This window comes from Nansenia antarctica, assembly GCF_963989245.1.
Source record: "Nansenia antarctica genome assembly, chromosome: 18".
Taxonomy (NCBI): domain Eukaryota; kingdom Metazoa; phylum Chordata; class Actinopteri; order Argentiniformes; family Microstomatidae; genus Nansenia; species Nansenia antarctica.
The window spans coordinates 12,562,808-12,576,756 of record NC_137691.1 but is presented as its reverse complement, the minus strand read 5'-3'; the positions used below and the strand labels follow the sequence as shown (position 1 = coordinate 12,576,756).

At 49.0% G+C, this 13,949-nt stretch overlaps 1 protein-coding gene across 1 annotated transcript in view; it reads left to right on the top strand.

Moving 5' to 3' along the window:
* fancd2 (FA complementation group D2) overlaps positions 1 to 13,949 on the top strand; it is a gene marked incomplete at both ends in the record, with an annotated part of 26,970 nt that extends 13,021 nt beyond the window's left edge. The window contains 16 exons of the mRNA XM_080547921.1: positions 215 to 367; positions 3,010 to 3,153; positions 3,490 to 3,618; positions 5,353 to 5,471; positions 6,219 to 6,332; positions 7,325 to 7,455; positions 7,742 to 7,841; positions 8,125 to 8,247; positions 8,992 to 9,085; positions 9,205 to 9,276; positions 9,984 to 10,022; positions 10,137 to 10,211; positions 11,230 to 11,304; positions 11,923 to 12,069; positions 12,299 to 12,382; positions 13,878 to 13,949. Coding sequence (XP_080404047.1) covers positions 215 to 367; positions 3,010 to 3,153; positions 3,490 to 3,618; positions 5,353 to 5,471; positions 6,219 to 6,332; positions 7,325 to 7,455; positions 7,742 to 7,841; positions 8,125 to 8,247; positions 8,992 to 9,085; positions 9,205 to 9,276; positions 9,984 to 10,022; positions 10,137 to 10,211; positions 11,230 to 11,304; positions 11,923 to 12,069; positions 12,299 to 12,382; positions 13,878 to 13,949 — 1,671 coding nt within the window. The remainder of the gene's footprint in view (positions 1 to 214; positions 368 to 3,009; positions 3,154 to 3,489; positions 3,619 to 5,352; positions 5,472 to 6,218; positions 6,333 to 7,324; positions 7,456 to 7,741; positions 7,842 to 8,124; positions 8,248 to 8,991; positions 9,086 to 9,204; positions 9,277 to 9,983; positions 10,023 to 10,136; positions 10,212 to 11,229; positions 11,305 to 11,922; positions 12,070 to 12,298; positions 12,383 to 13,877) is intronic.

Sequence of the window (13,949 nt, the reverse complement as noted above, 5' to 3'; positions counted from 1 at the left end):
GTCAGAAATCTGTACATGGGCCCTGTTTGAATACTAGACGAAATCCCCAATCAAACACGATGTGAAGTTTGGTGAGAGCTATGTAGTGGCAAGCTTGCATTGATGGATCCAGTCATACAGCAGTAGATCAGTGATAACCTCGAGGGAGGGAGGGAGGGAGGGTGCGCTTTGGGAAGTGTTCAACCAGGGCCATGCTCCGTCCTCCTCTGTGCAGGAGCAGCCGGAGAAGGGGAAGGAGAAGGGGAAGGAGAAGGAGAAGGAGGCCATGGCGGGGGTGAGCCTGGGGCCCTACCGGCCCTTCTTCAGAGAGCTGGACATGGAGGTGCTCAGTGTGCTGGACATCACTCCCCAGGACATCACTCCCCAGGTAGGACATCATAAGGTAGGACATCACTCCTAAGGTAGGACATCACTCCCAAGGTAGGACATCACTCCCAAGGTAGGACATCTCAAGGTAGGACATCACTCCTAAGGTAGGACATCACTCCCAAGGTAGGACATCACTCCTAAGGTAGGACATCTCAAGGTAGGACATCACTCTCAAGGTAGGACATCTCAAGGTAGGACATCACTCTCAAGGTAGGACATCATAAGGTAGGACATCACTCTCAAGGTAGGACATCATAAGGTAGGACATCACTCTCAAGGTAGGACATCACTTCCAGCAGGTCCAGCCTGGGAAAGTCAGACATAGGTCCCATCAGCAGCTATGAGTTCATGAAATGAATATGAATTTGTTATTCAATTCAATTCAATTCAATTATACTTTATTTATCCCCGTGGGGAAATTCATTTTGCCACGCCACTCTCTAAAAACAACACATGACAACACAACATAAAGGACAGACAACAATACTGGGCCAGCCATGTATAGTATCTAAAAAAAAAACAGTGAGATCATGAAAGAAAAGTGGATAAAAAGATGGCTATAGTTATTATATTAAAATACAAAAAAGTGATGATGATGATTAAAATAAATAATAAATACAGATTCAGGAGCCTTGACCCCGACTACTACTTTAGTTGCCATTGAACAGTCTTAGTGCAGCCGGGATAAATGATTTTTTATATCGCTCCGTCCGGGAGCGTACCGAAATGAACCGCCCTCTGCGGCGGCTGCTGGTTTGCCCAGCGAGGACATGATGGAGGGGGTGGTTGGGGTTGTCCCTGATGGACAGCAGCTTGCTCCTAGTCCTTCTCTCCACCACCGTCCCCAGAGAGTCCAGGCTCCTTCCCACCACTGAACCCGCCTTTTTTACGAGCTTGTCCAGCCGTCCGGTATCCCTCTTGGAGATGTTTCCCCCCCAGCAGACTGCAGCGTAGAAGAGAATGCTGGCCATGACAGACTGGTAAAACATGGCCAGCATCTCTCCACACACTTCAAAAGACCTAAGTCTCCTTAGGAAGTACAGCCTGCTCTGGCCCTTCTTGTAAAGTGCCTCTGTGTTGGTGGACCAGTCCAGTTTGTCGTCCAGATGCACCCCCAGGTACTTGTAGGTCTTCTTCACCACCTCGATATCCTCGCCCCGGATGTTAATGGGCAACCGAGGTGGCTTAGACCTACGGAAGTCTATAACTAGCTCCTTGGTCTTGGTTTGATTGAGGAGCAGACCATTCCTCTCGCTCCAGACGCTGAAGGCTCCTATCAGATCCCTGTACTCCCCCTCCCGTCCATCCCTCACGCACGCCACTATGGCTGTATCGTCAGAGTACTTCTGTACGTGGCAGGACTCTGAGTTGTAGTTGAAGTCTGATGTGTACAGGGTGAACAGGAAGGGAGCCAGCACAGTTCCCTGCGGAGCCCCGGTGTTGCTCACTACTGTGTCCGAGACACAGTTCCCCAGCCTGACTGACTGTGGCCGTCCAGTGAGGTAGTCCATGATCCAGGATGTAGTGGAGGGATCAACCCCCATATCTGAAAGCTTCTCTCGGAGTAGAAGAGGCTGGATGGTGTTAAAGGCACTTGAGAAGTCGAAAAACATTATCCTCACCTGACTTCCCGGCTCATCCAGGTAGGAGTAAGCACGATGGAGGAGGTAGAGGACAGCGTCATCCACACCAACTTTTTCCTGGTACCCGAACTGCAGGGGATCGCGTGCATGTTCAGTCTGTGGTCTCAGATGTCTCAGAAACAGCCGCTCCAGTGTCTTCATACTATGTGAAGTGAGGGCAACCGGTCTGTAGTCGTTGAGCTCGGCCGGGCGCCCAGTTTTGGGTACTGGCACGAAGCTTGAAGAGCTTCTGGAGGGGCTCAGCCAGTTGGTCTGCACAGACCTTCAGCAGCCGCGAGCACACCCCATCAGGACCCGCCGCCTTTCCAGGGTGCAGCCTCTTCAGCTCCGCCCTTACCTCCTCCACTGTGAGGGACAGGGGGGGGCTTGGTGGGAGGGGGAGGGGAGGGGAGAGGGGAAGGGAGGGGGGAGGGGAGGGGAAGGGGGCCCAGCCGTGCTGCCGAGGCTGTAGCTGTGGGATGTGGGGGAGGCTGGTGAAGCGGGAGAGGTAGTGGGAGGGGCAGCAGGGACAGAGTAGGCACCGGCCGCTGAGTCAAACCTGTTAAAAAAGTGGTTGAGCTCATTGGACTTAGCCAAGTCTGGGACCGCTGCCTGACTGTTCTTCCGTTTGTAGCCGGTGATGTTCTTCATCACAGGTGTTCTTCCACACCTCTCTGGTGTTGCTGTGTTGCAGCTTCCTCTCCACCTTGTTCTTGTAGTCCACCTTGGCCTGTTTCATACTCCTCTTCAGCTCTTGTTGTATCAGCCTGCGCTTCTCTCTGTCCCCCTCTCTCTATAGGCAGCTTGGTTCAGTAGCTTCTTGATGTTACAGGTAATCCATGGTTTATTGTTGGGAAAGCAACTGGTTGGATACAGGGGACAGGGGGGGATTTTAATCAGATTTGACTACATTTAAATTGAGTTGATTCACACCCAACATGAAGGGACTGGCAGAGGGCCAGTAGAACCAGTGTGACGTGTCCCAGTCCTGTAGTAAAGAGAGGCTGTGCTCCTTTAGGAGGAGGAGGTCCAGAAGGAGGTCCAGAAAGAGGTCCAGAAGGAGGTCAAGCTGGGCCCGGCAGAGCTGGTCTTTCTGCTGGAGGACATGAGGCGCAAACTGCAGTTCAGCCTGCAGACCACCAAGAGAGCCCCGTTCTCCAAGGTAGGAGACAGACACGCTGCCTGAACACACACACACACACACACACACACACACTCACCTCACTGCAGGCGTTCATCCCAGCTCAGCAGTGACACACCTGATCCAGCTCATCCGGGTCTTGAAGATCAGTCGCTGGGCTCAGCCAGATGTGATAGACTAGACAGGGACAAAAACCTGGACCCACTGCGGCATGACTGAACACCCTGATATATCTTCCTCGTGACTCGTGATTGGGGATACAGGGGTACAGTGAACATCACCTCTCCTCTCGTGTGTGTGGTGGTGTGGGTGTGGTGGTGGGTGTGGTGATGTGTGTGGTGTGTGTGTGTCCTGCAGGGGAAGACAGACAGGAGCGTGGGCTTCTCCCACCTGCAGCAGAAGACCCCGAAGGACATCACCGCCCGCTGTGTCCAGCTGCTGCCCACCCTCTGCACCCACCTGGAGAACTGCCACAACCACTTTCAGGTGCCCACACACACACACACACACACACACACACACACACACACACACACACACACACACACACACGTACACTGGCAGGGTAAGGTCGAAGGAGAGGAGAAGGTAGTACTCCAGATGAGAGAATGATGAGAGATGAGAGAAGTTTCTCTGACTGGATGTTGAAGTCACCCAGTAGTGGAGCGGAGTGCCAACGTCAGGGAAGGAGCTGAGAAGGACATCCATCTCTTCTAAGAAGTGACCGAGCTGGCCTGGGGGGCGATAGATAACAACAATATGAAGTTTGACAAGGGACGAGACAGAAACAGCATGGAATTCGAAGGAGGATATTGACAGGTGTGACAGGGGAAGGACAGTATGTGACCAAGATGAGGAGTCCTGTGCCTCCCCCTCGACCAGAGGGTCTAGGTGAATGAGAAAAGGAGTAGGCATCAGAGAGGGCTGCTGGTGTAGCTGTATTGTCAGGTGAGATCCAGGTCTCAGTGAGAGCAAGGAAGTTGAGGGAAGTTGATGAACGAAGCATAAGCTGAGGTAGCCTCAGCATTCTGGACCGCTGACTGGCAATTTCAAAGACCCCCCGCGGCAAGGAAGTCATGGTCAGTTGAAGAAGGTGGATAGATGAGATTGGAAGGGTTGCGAGGGGGGATGTAGCGTCTATGTGTCCTCCTGAGTGACAGAAGAACATGAATAGGGAGAATATCAGAGCATATGGTGATATCAGTCAGTAGAGGGGTACAGGGTTAATGGACAAACAGAATTTGGAGTGTACTCTGGCCCGATCCTGATTCCCTTTTCTACCCCTATGGCTCGTTTTCGAATGCCACTCGCTTTGGAGCCAAGGCCTCTGAACAGAGCCACAAGCCGGAGTGGTTGAAATCTTTCCCTATGAAATGGGACAACCCTTCAAGACCCTGGCAGTTCACATTACTTTTAAACTGTGACCTATGTATGACCTACATTGACTGCCGTGCAACATTCCACGGCCCTGAATAGATCCGCATGTGCAGAAGGACAATAACAATGACGTCAGGATGTCACGCACAGTGCACTGTTTACAGAAGTAACCATGGATAACATGATAACGTTTACAACCGGTTTCATGTTCAAGTTTTTGTGCAGCGGAAGCAGGCAAAGATATGAGCAAGTGGTCAAAAGAAGAAGGATGAGGAAAAAGAGAGCCAAATGCTTAGCTATGGCTTTTTGTAGAGCACTCGCTGCTATACTTCCGTCTAGAGTGCAGGGTTGCCAGATGGGGCGGGTTACCACCGAATGGGCTACTGGATTTAGCGGTTATAGACTGGTTAGGCTGTAAATTGTCAATTCCATCTGGCATCCCTGCTAGAGTGACGTAAAAGTCGCATTAAACGCGACTTGACAGTTCAGACGGCGGGCGCGTTGCTAAATATCAGATATGTATCCGATAAAATACCACCTCTGAACGCGACCCAGGTCGGATTTTAAAAAGTCTGATTTCATGTGACTTGCGCTGTTCACACGGTCATACATAAATCAGACCTGAGTTGCATGTCGGCAAAAAAAATCTGATTTGGGTCACATTTCACTGCTGTGTGAACGAAGCCTAAGGCACTAGGTATAATAGCTGGAGAGGTGTAGAAACTCCTCCCAGTGCAAAAATGAAAAAAATTACTGATGTTCTCTCTCTGATTGTGTGTGCATGTGTGTGCATACGTCTGTGTGTGTGTGTGTGTGTGTGTGTGTGTGTGTGTGTGTGTTCAGGTCCTGCAGTCAGAGAACCTGGGGGTGGTGGACGCCCCGGGGGTGGACGTGAGGGAGTACCAGCTGCTGTCCTCAGCCTACCAGCTGCTTCTGCAGGTCCTCCACCTCATCTTCAGCTGGTGGGTCACCGCCACTGGAAGATCAGTCTCACCCAGTCAGATAGATAGATAGACAGATAGATGGCTACTCTACTGATCCCTGAGGGGAAATGAAGGAAAGTAATTAGTTCATCAGGACACACACACACACACACACACACACACACACACACACAGTCTCAGCCAGATGCAACCCAAAATGAATGTCAAACTTGCAATACATCATTAAAACAGCACTTGCAGGTCTCTGCCTCCAGGGATGTGAGTGAATCCTGCATATGCAGAGTGTGGTGGTGGAGCCCAGGGTCTAGGGAGCTCTGTCTGTGTCTGAGGTGTAGGGCTAATCTACCTCCTCTCTCCTCTGTGTGTGTGTGTGTGTGTGTGTGTGTGTGTGTGTGTGTGTGTGTGTGTGTGTGTGTGTCTGTGTGTCTGTGTGTGTGTGTGTGTGTGTCTCTGTGTGTGTATCTCTGTGTGTGTGCGTGTGTCTCTCTGTGTGTGTGTGTGTGTGTGTGTGGGTATGTGTATGTGTGTGTCTCTCTCTCTCTCTCTCTCTCTCTCTCTGTGTGTGTGTGTGTGTGTCTGTCTGTCTGTGTGTCTCTCTCTGTGTGTGTGTGTGTGTGTCTGTCTGTGTGTCTCTGTGTGTGTGTCTCTCTCTGTGTGTGTGTGTGTGTGTGTCTGTGTGTGTGTGTGTGTGTCTGTCTGTCTGTGTCTGTGTGTCTCTGTGTGTGTGTGTGTCTGTCTCTGTGTGTGTGTGTGTGTGTGTGTCAGGTCTGGGTTCTCCCAGCCAGAGCAGAGTGATGTGATGAAGGGGGCTCTGGGGGTACTGGCCGGGCGGCTGAAGGAGGGCGAGACTGAGACCACCCAGCTGGACCTGCTCGTCAAGTGAGTGTCTCGTGATTCAGATGTGTGTGTGTGTGTGTGTGTGTGTGTGTGTGTGTGTGTCTGTGTGTGTCTGTGTGTGTCTTCCTAAGGGTCAGAGAGAGGTTCCCCTGTAGGAGTGTCAGACCTCTGTGTTATGTGTCTGCGTGTTATAGGTCTGTGTGTGTGTGTGTGTGTGTGTGTGTGTGTGTGTGTGTGTCTGTGTGTGTGTGTGTACTAAATGGACTGACTTATATAGCACCTTATTCCAAACGCTTTACAACGGCCTCTCATTCACCCCATTCACACACATTCACACACCAATGGCGGCAAGCTACCATGCATGGCGCCGGCCCGCTCATTGGGAGCGATTTGGGGTTCAGTGTCTTGCCCAAGGACGCCTTGACATGTGGCCAGCCGGGGTTCGAACCGCTGGTCTGCCAACCTTGCGATCATTAGACACTTGCTCTACCTCCTGCGCCACAGCCTCTACCTCCTGAGCCACAGCCTCTACCTCCTGAGCCACAGCCTCTACCTCCTGAGCCACAGCCTCTACCTCCTGAGCTACAGCCTCTACCTCCACCAGCCTCTACCTCCACCAGCCTCTACCTCCTGAGCCACAGCCTCTACCTCCTGAGCCACAGCCTCTACCTCCTGAGCTACAGCCTCTACCTCCACCAGCCTCTACCTCCACCAGCCTCTACCTCCTGAGCCACAGCCTCTACCTGCTGAGCCACAGCCTCTACCTCCTGAGCCAGAGCCTCTACCTCCACCAGCCTCTACCTCCACCAGCCTCTACCTCCTGAGCCAGAGCCTCTACCTCCTGAGCCACAGCCTCTACCTCCACCAGCCTCTACCTCCTGAGCCACAGCCTCTACCTCCACCAGCCTCTACCTCCACCAGCCTCTACCTCCACCAGCCTCTACCTCCTGAGCCACAGCCTCTACCTCCACCAGCCTCTACCTCCTGAGCCACAGCCGCCCACCTACTAACCCAGTCCTCTCCTGTCTCCTCAGACACAGCTTTGAGTACCTGCTGAACTTCCGCAGCACAGTGCCCAGCCTCCCCACGGCCCTGTGTCTGGCCCAGCTCCTCATCACCCTGTCTGGGAGGGGGGGGGACCACGCGGCCTACAAGGACCAGACGGGTGAGAGACACACACACCACACATATACACACACACACACACACATGACACAGACACAGACATCACACACACACCACACACACATGACACAGACACACACACACACACACACAGACATCACACCACACACACATGACACACATGACACAGACACACACACAGACATCACACACAGACATCACACACACATATGACACATGACACATGACAGACATTCACTTACGAACAGGCAGTTCCGCCAGTTTCCTGTTACTCAGGTGTTGTACTCTACTCTCTCTCGTCCCAGCATCCCTGGCACGGCACTTCCTGTGTCAGGAGTGGGTGACAGCCAATGGGGAGAGAGAAGCAGGAGTCAAACACAACGAGACTCTTCAGACCATTCTGAAGTATGTATGGAGACATGGAGAACAGTGAATGAATGAGGCCTTCCATGAAATATCATTATATTTTCAGACAAGAGTCTGGACACAATGTGGTGATTACAGTATGTCACAACCATATTTCATTAGATTAGATTCAACTTTATTGTCATTGCAGAGTACAAGTACTATACAACGAAATGCAATTTAGCATCCAACCAAAAGGGCAAATTTAAGTGCTTTTTAACTTCTTACGGCGGTTGTTATGTGTAAATGATGATGAGTGATGTTTTGGGGGGGGTCCCTGCAGCATGTACCTGGAACACACAGACGATGTCCTGAAGGCGGTGGAGGAGATTGCTGGAGAGGGGGTCCCTGAGCTGCTGAACGGTGCCAAAGGTGGCTGCTCTGGAACCTGGCCCACTCTGAACAGGTATATATACCTATGAACCTGCTCTGGAACCTGGCCCACTCTGAACAGGTATATATACCTGGGGTTCTGACACATTCACTCAGAGGAGTTAGCTCCACCCCCCTGGATCAGTCAGATGAAGGTAGGGTTGCCATGCCAACTGTCCCGTATTAGCCGGGATGTCCCGTACTTTGGACCGGATGAATATCCAGTAGGGGACCTCCCTTGTCCCGTATATTCATCCAATCACAGGCCCTCTCATGCGTACGTATAGCGTAAAATCCACCAACCCCTGCAAAGCTGAGCGTAAAGAAGATTTACACAAACTTAAAGATGAACTCAATGATTTGAAACAGGACGTTTCTCAACAACTTCCAGCTGTCTCCACACAAATCCAGGCCCCTGAGAAAGGCCATGTAGCCGCCATGAGTTGATGTGTTCAGCGTGACGCGTGTGCTGTCATCTCTGGGTCTTACCACCCTCTCTCCTGCTTCCTCTACCAGCCGTTTGACTCCATGGTCCTCTAGATTAGATTAGATTCAACTTGCAGAGTACAAGTACTATACAACTAAATGCAGTTTAGCATCCAACCATATATGTAAATAATATATAAGGGCATGATGTAAATAATGTCTCTAAGGACATTATTTTCAGAAGCATGTTCTCTAGATTCTAATCATGTAGTTGTACCACAGACGAGTGGTCTCTCACTTTCTTTTCTCTCTCTCTCTCTCCCTCTCCCCTCCCTTCTCTCTCTCTCTCCAGGCAGACCTTCCTGGTGTTCTACAAGGGGATGATGGGAGAGCTGGAGAAGGCTGTGAGGAAGATTCCCCCCAGTAGACCAAACGACAACACTGAGGTAGCTGTGCTGTGTGTGTGTGCAATGCATGCGTGCGTGTGTGTGCGTGTGTGTGTGTGTGTGCATACGTGCGTGTGTGAGTTTCTGTAATGTGCTGGTTCTCCTCCCTCTCCTTCCAGGTCCAGAGTGAGAAGCTGCTGATATGGAACCTTGCTGTCAGAGACTTCCACATCCTAGTGAACCTGGTCAAGGTGTCTTACTGTCTTACTATTGTTTAGTTTAGTTTATTTATTTAGCACATGATTAAAATAACTGCAAGGAGGGAACGAAGCTCAGAAGGCTTGTACATAGTTCCACTCCCGTCAATATCTAAAGTTCAATATACAACAAAGAACACTTAATACATGTAAAAAAGAAGACAAGAGAAACCACAAACAAAATCATATCCATGATTGTCTTAGAGCAAGGCAAGGCAGGGCAAGTTTATTTGTATAGCACATTTCATACAACAGGGGCAATTCAAAGTGCTTGACATACAGCATAAACCCCCTCCAAAAAAATTTGAAAGAAGACCTGATTGTCTTCTGTCATTGTTAGCCAGATGGTAAATGTGTCCCTCTCACTCCCTACATGTCTCATGTTGTTAAACAATGTGCAGTGATCGCTCCATTCACTACAGAAGATTAATTGCTGAGAATAGCATTGTAAGACGCTCAGCGAGAACCATGTCAATTACGTATCCCCCTGCCTGCTGTGCATCTGCTACAAACACTGCAAACAGGGAGGTTAACACATCTGTCATGCTCTGCTGGATCCGCCGTGCGTGCGTGCTGCAGCCTATATTTAGATGCTAGGAGCCATTCTAATGTGTGTGTGTGTGCCCCCTCCTCTCCTCCCCTCCTCTCCTCCTCTCCTCCCCTCCTCCCCTCCTCTCCTCCTCTCCTCCCCTCCTCCCCAGGTGTTCGACAGCAGACCAGTGCTCATCGTGTGTCTCAAGGTGAGTTTGAGGACAACTGGCTCTGCTGGCCTCAGCCACATGACCCGATGATGTCATTTGAACACGATGACGTCTTTTTGTTGTTGTTGATGTTGTTGTTGTTGTTGTTTGCAGTACGGACGTCTTTTCCTGGAGTCGTTCATGAAGCTGGGCATGCCGCTGCTGGACTTGAGTTTTAAAAAGCACAAGGTATGAACTAGGGATGCACCGAAAGTTCGGCCACCAAATGTATTCGGCCGAAAATAGCAAATAAGCACATTCGGTATTTGTCCATTCGGTGTGAAAAGACCGAATGTTTACCGAATACAATACTTTTTTTTTATGACGCGATCAAACAGTGCAAGCAACCCATGCTGTTCTGTAAATGAGACGAGAATTGAGTGATGACTGCCTACTGCCAAGTCATATAATTACAGCAAACATGTCGGCATGTCTCTGAACGACAACAAGAGGCACATTCCGACATTGACTTCCGTTTTCGTTTTCGCGACTTCAAAATAAAAGCGCACGCTAAGCATTTCAGCATTGTTGAAAATCAACGACACATCGCTAGTCAACTAACACAGCTTGTTTTGTGAGCCTGCTAACAATGTAAAGTAGTGTTATAGTTAACTAGGTAGCAGTGGGGATTACTCACCGAATCCAATGCATTGCATTATTTTGGCTTGACTAGCGAGTGTATGATTTTCAACAATGTTGAAATGTATTTCCGTTTTCAAAATAAAAGTCTGATCATTTTGATTGGTGACTTGTTCCCCCTTTCACCAGCTGCTGTCACAATTTTTTCATCTTTCATGAAATTAGGAAATATTACGTAATATAAAGCATATTACCGGTATACAATTTCAAACACATCATTTTGATAATTATCATTTTACATGAATAAGCATACAAGCATGAATAAAAAGCTACATTTATTTATGCAACGGTACAAAAATTGGCAACATAAATGAAATACTGCCGGTACACACTCGGTATTCGGTATTCGGTATTCGGCCAAGTGTTTCCTTAAGTTCAGTTTCGGCTTCGGCCAACAATTTTCATTCCGGTGCATCCCTAGTATGAACCCAGCACACTCTCCTCAGGCTCATATTGTCAAGACACGAAGTACATGAAGTAGCACTTTACTTCACATGGCATACTGTGTGTGTGTGTGTGTGTGTGTGTGTGTGTGTGTGTGTGTGTGTGTGTGCGCGGTCTTCTCCAGGAGGATGTCCAGAGCCTGCTGAGGACCCTGCAGCTGAGCACCAGGCAGCTCCATCACATGTGTGGACACTCGAAGGTACATGATCTGTCCTACCACACAGGACATGACATCACCTTTCCCAGATTGAATACGTCTTTTCAATAGTCTATGGGCTTCACAGACAAGGCTTAAGGCCTAGTCCAGGATTAAATCACATGTCTCAGGGCCGGTTTCACAGACAAGGCTTAAGCTTAGTCCTGGACTAAATCACACTTTCAATGTAAAATCTCCATTGAAGATGCTTTTTAGTCCAGGATTAGGCTTAAGCCCTGTCTGTGAAACTGGCCCTCAATGTTTTAGTCTATGATTAGGCTGAAGCCTTGTCTGTGGAACCACCCCATGTGTATTAAGTGAAAAGCTTGACTTATGTCATGCTATGTCTTGCCGTGCTACTATCCCCCTGCAATCTCCTGAGACACCTGCTTCCTGCTACTGTTTCTCCTGAGATTTCTGCTACCCCCTTGTGCTGTTTCTCCAGTGTCTACAATTTTTTTTAAAACAACAACGTTCTTCTTCTATCACAATGGTGAATTGATGATTCATTTACATAGTCAAATGTATCGATTGTAAGTTGCTTTGGAATAAGGCGTCTGCTAAATGCCCAAAATGTAAATGTCAACGCTGAGCTGCAGTGTGATCCGGCTGGTCCCCCAGATAAAGCAGGACACGGCCCTCACCAACCACGTCCCCGGGCTGAAGAAGAGCCTGGAGCAGTTTGTTTACAGGGTGAAGGCCATGCTCACCCTCAACCACTGCCAGGACGCCTTCTGGCTGGGCAACCTGAAGAACAGGGACCTGAAGGTACGTCTGTGTGTGTCTGTGTGTCTATGTGTGTGTGTGTGTGTGTGTGTATCTGTCTGCCTGTGTGTGTGTATGTCTGTGTGTATGTGTGTGTGTGTGTGTGTCTGTGTGTGTCTGTCTGTGTGTGTCTGTGTGTGTGTGTGTGTGTGTGTGTGTGTGTGTGTGTGCACGTGTGCGTGTGCGTTCCCCCCCCACCCCCAGCAGGTTCTGACACGCCTTTCTGTCGCAGGGTGAGGAGATCCTCTCTCAGCAGCCACAGGGCAGTGATGAAGAGGAGGAAGGCTCACAGCTGCCTCAGGAACAGGAGGAGGAGGTACAGTAATGCTGTTAATCATCATAAATCCCATCATATCCATTCACAACAACGTGCTTCAGGGCCGGTTTCAGTCAGTCTGTGTACAGAGTGTACGTTATGTAAGAGCCATGTTGATCGTCCGTCAGTGAAGGCAGCTGGAACACCGGGCTGATAAGATTAGGTGTCCTGTTTTTGTTCTTGGCTAATCATTGCTGGCACGATCCAGGAAACAGCAGGCCAGCATGGTCCCAACACAATAAGCCCTGCTGTAAGACAGTAGCCCCACTTAACCACTTAACAGCCTGGTGTGGTTATAACACAGCCTGGTGTGGTTATAACGAGGTGTGCAACGGTTCTCGGGTTTTATATTGAACCGTACGGTTCGCTGTCCACCGTTCAATACACTAGTGAATGTGGGTTTTTCGGTTTACACTGCGTTCCATTGAAAGTCTGGTTGAGTTTGTCTGGAACGCAGTTGCTTCTTGTTCAAATGTTTGTTCATGGCAAGCGGAGTTGAGAACATGCTACAAATCTGCGTTGTGGGGTCATTCATTTCGGTTTTGGCATTGAATACAATGATGAGGGAATGAAAACAGTGAGCATAAATGCTGAAATGCTTCATGTCTGTCGTAATATGCGCATAATGCGTATATGGGCTACCAGCTGTCATGGCAAGTGCACTTTTAAACCGAAAACCAGTAGTCAAGGCTAAGAGGCACTTTGTTTTACAAAGTTTATTAGTTATTTGAAAGTGTTTTTTGTTTATATTTATATTTTTTATACACTATACCAGTCATATTCTGGAATGTGTCTGAATGTTAAAGTTCCATAAGTATAAGCAAAATATAGTAAAGTAACAGTTTATTATCCTAAAAAAAAGAAAATAGTAGCATTTTCTTTCTCCTTAAGCACAAAATAAGTACCGAAACCGAACCGTAATCGTGACCCAAAAACCGAGGTTCATAGCGAACCGTGGGCCAACTGAACCATTGCACCCCGCCTCTCTCTGCAGAAGGAGGGTTAGAGGCAAGACTAAAAGGACCTTCCTTCCTGACCAGAATCCCATTGACAGTCGGACTAGGTCATCTACTATGTCCCTAAGAACTTCTACTGCCCCCCTTGTACTGTTTCTCAGTTTCTCCAGTAATATAACAAATAAATAAAAAGTTTTAGTAGAAGGCGATAATAGGGAGAAGGTTTTTCCTTCTATCAGTGGCCCCGGGCCCGAGCTAGAGTACTCTTCCTGCAACGAATGGTGGACTGCTGATTCACATGCTTAGTATTCAAATGTATTGATTGTAAGTCGCTTTGGAATAAGGCGTCTGCTAAATGCCAAAAATGTAAATGTAAATGTAAATCATCTCCTAAAACTGACCCTAACCATGTCCCTAACCATGTCCCTAACCATAATATGCCTAACCATATCCCTAACCATATCTCTGCCTGGCTCTGGCAGATTGACCAGGGGCTCAGAGGGTCTGGAGATTAAAAGTGTCTTGCTTGTTTATTTCAGGCTCATGAGAGTGAATCTGAGGGGAGGAGGAATGACACCAGGGAGGAAGAGGAGGAAGATGACTCTGACTAG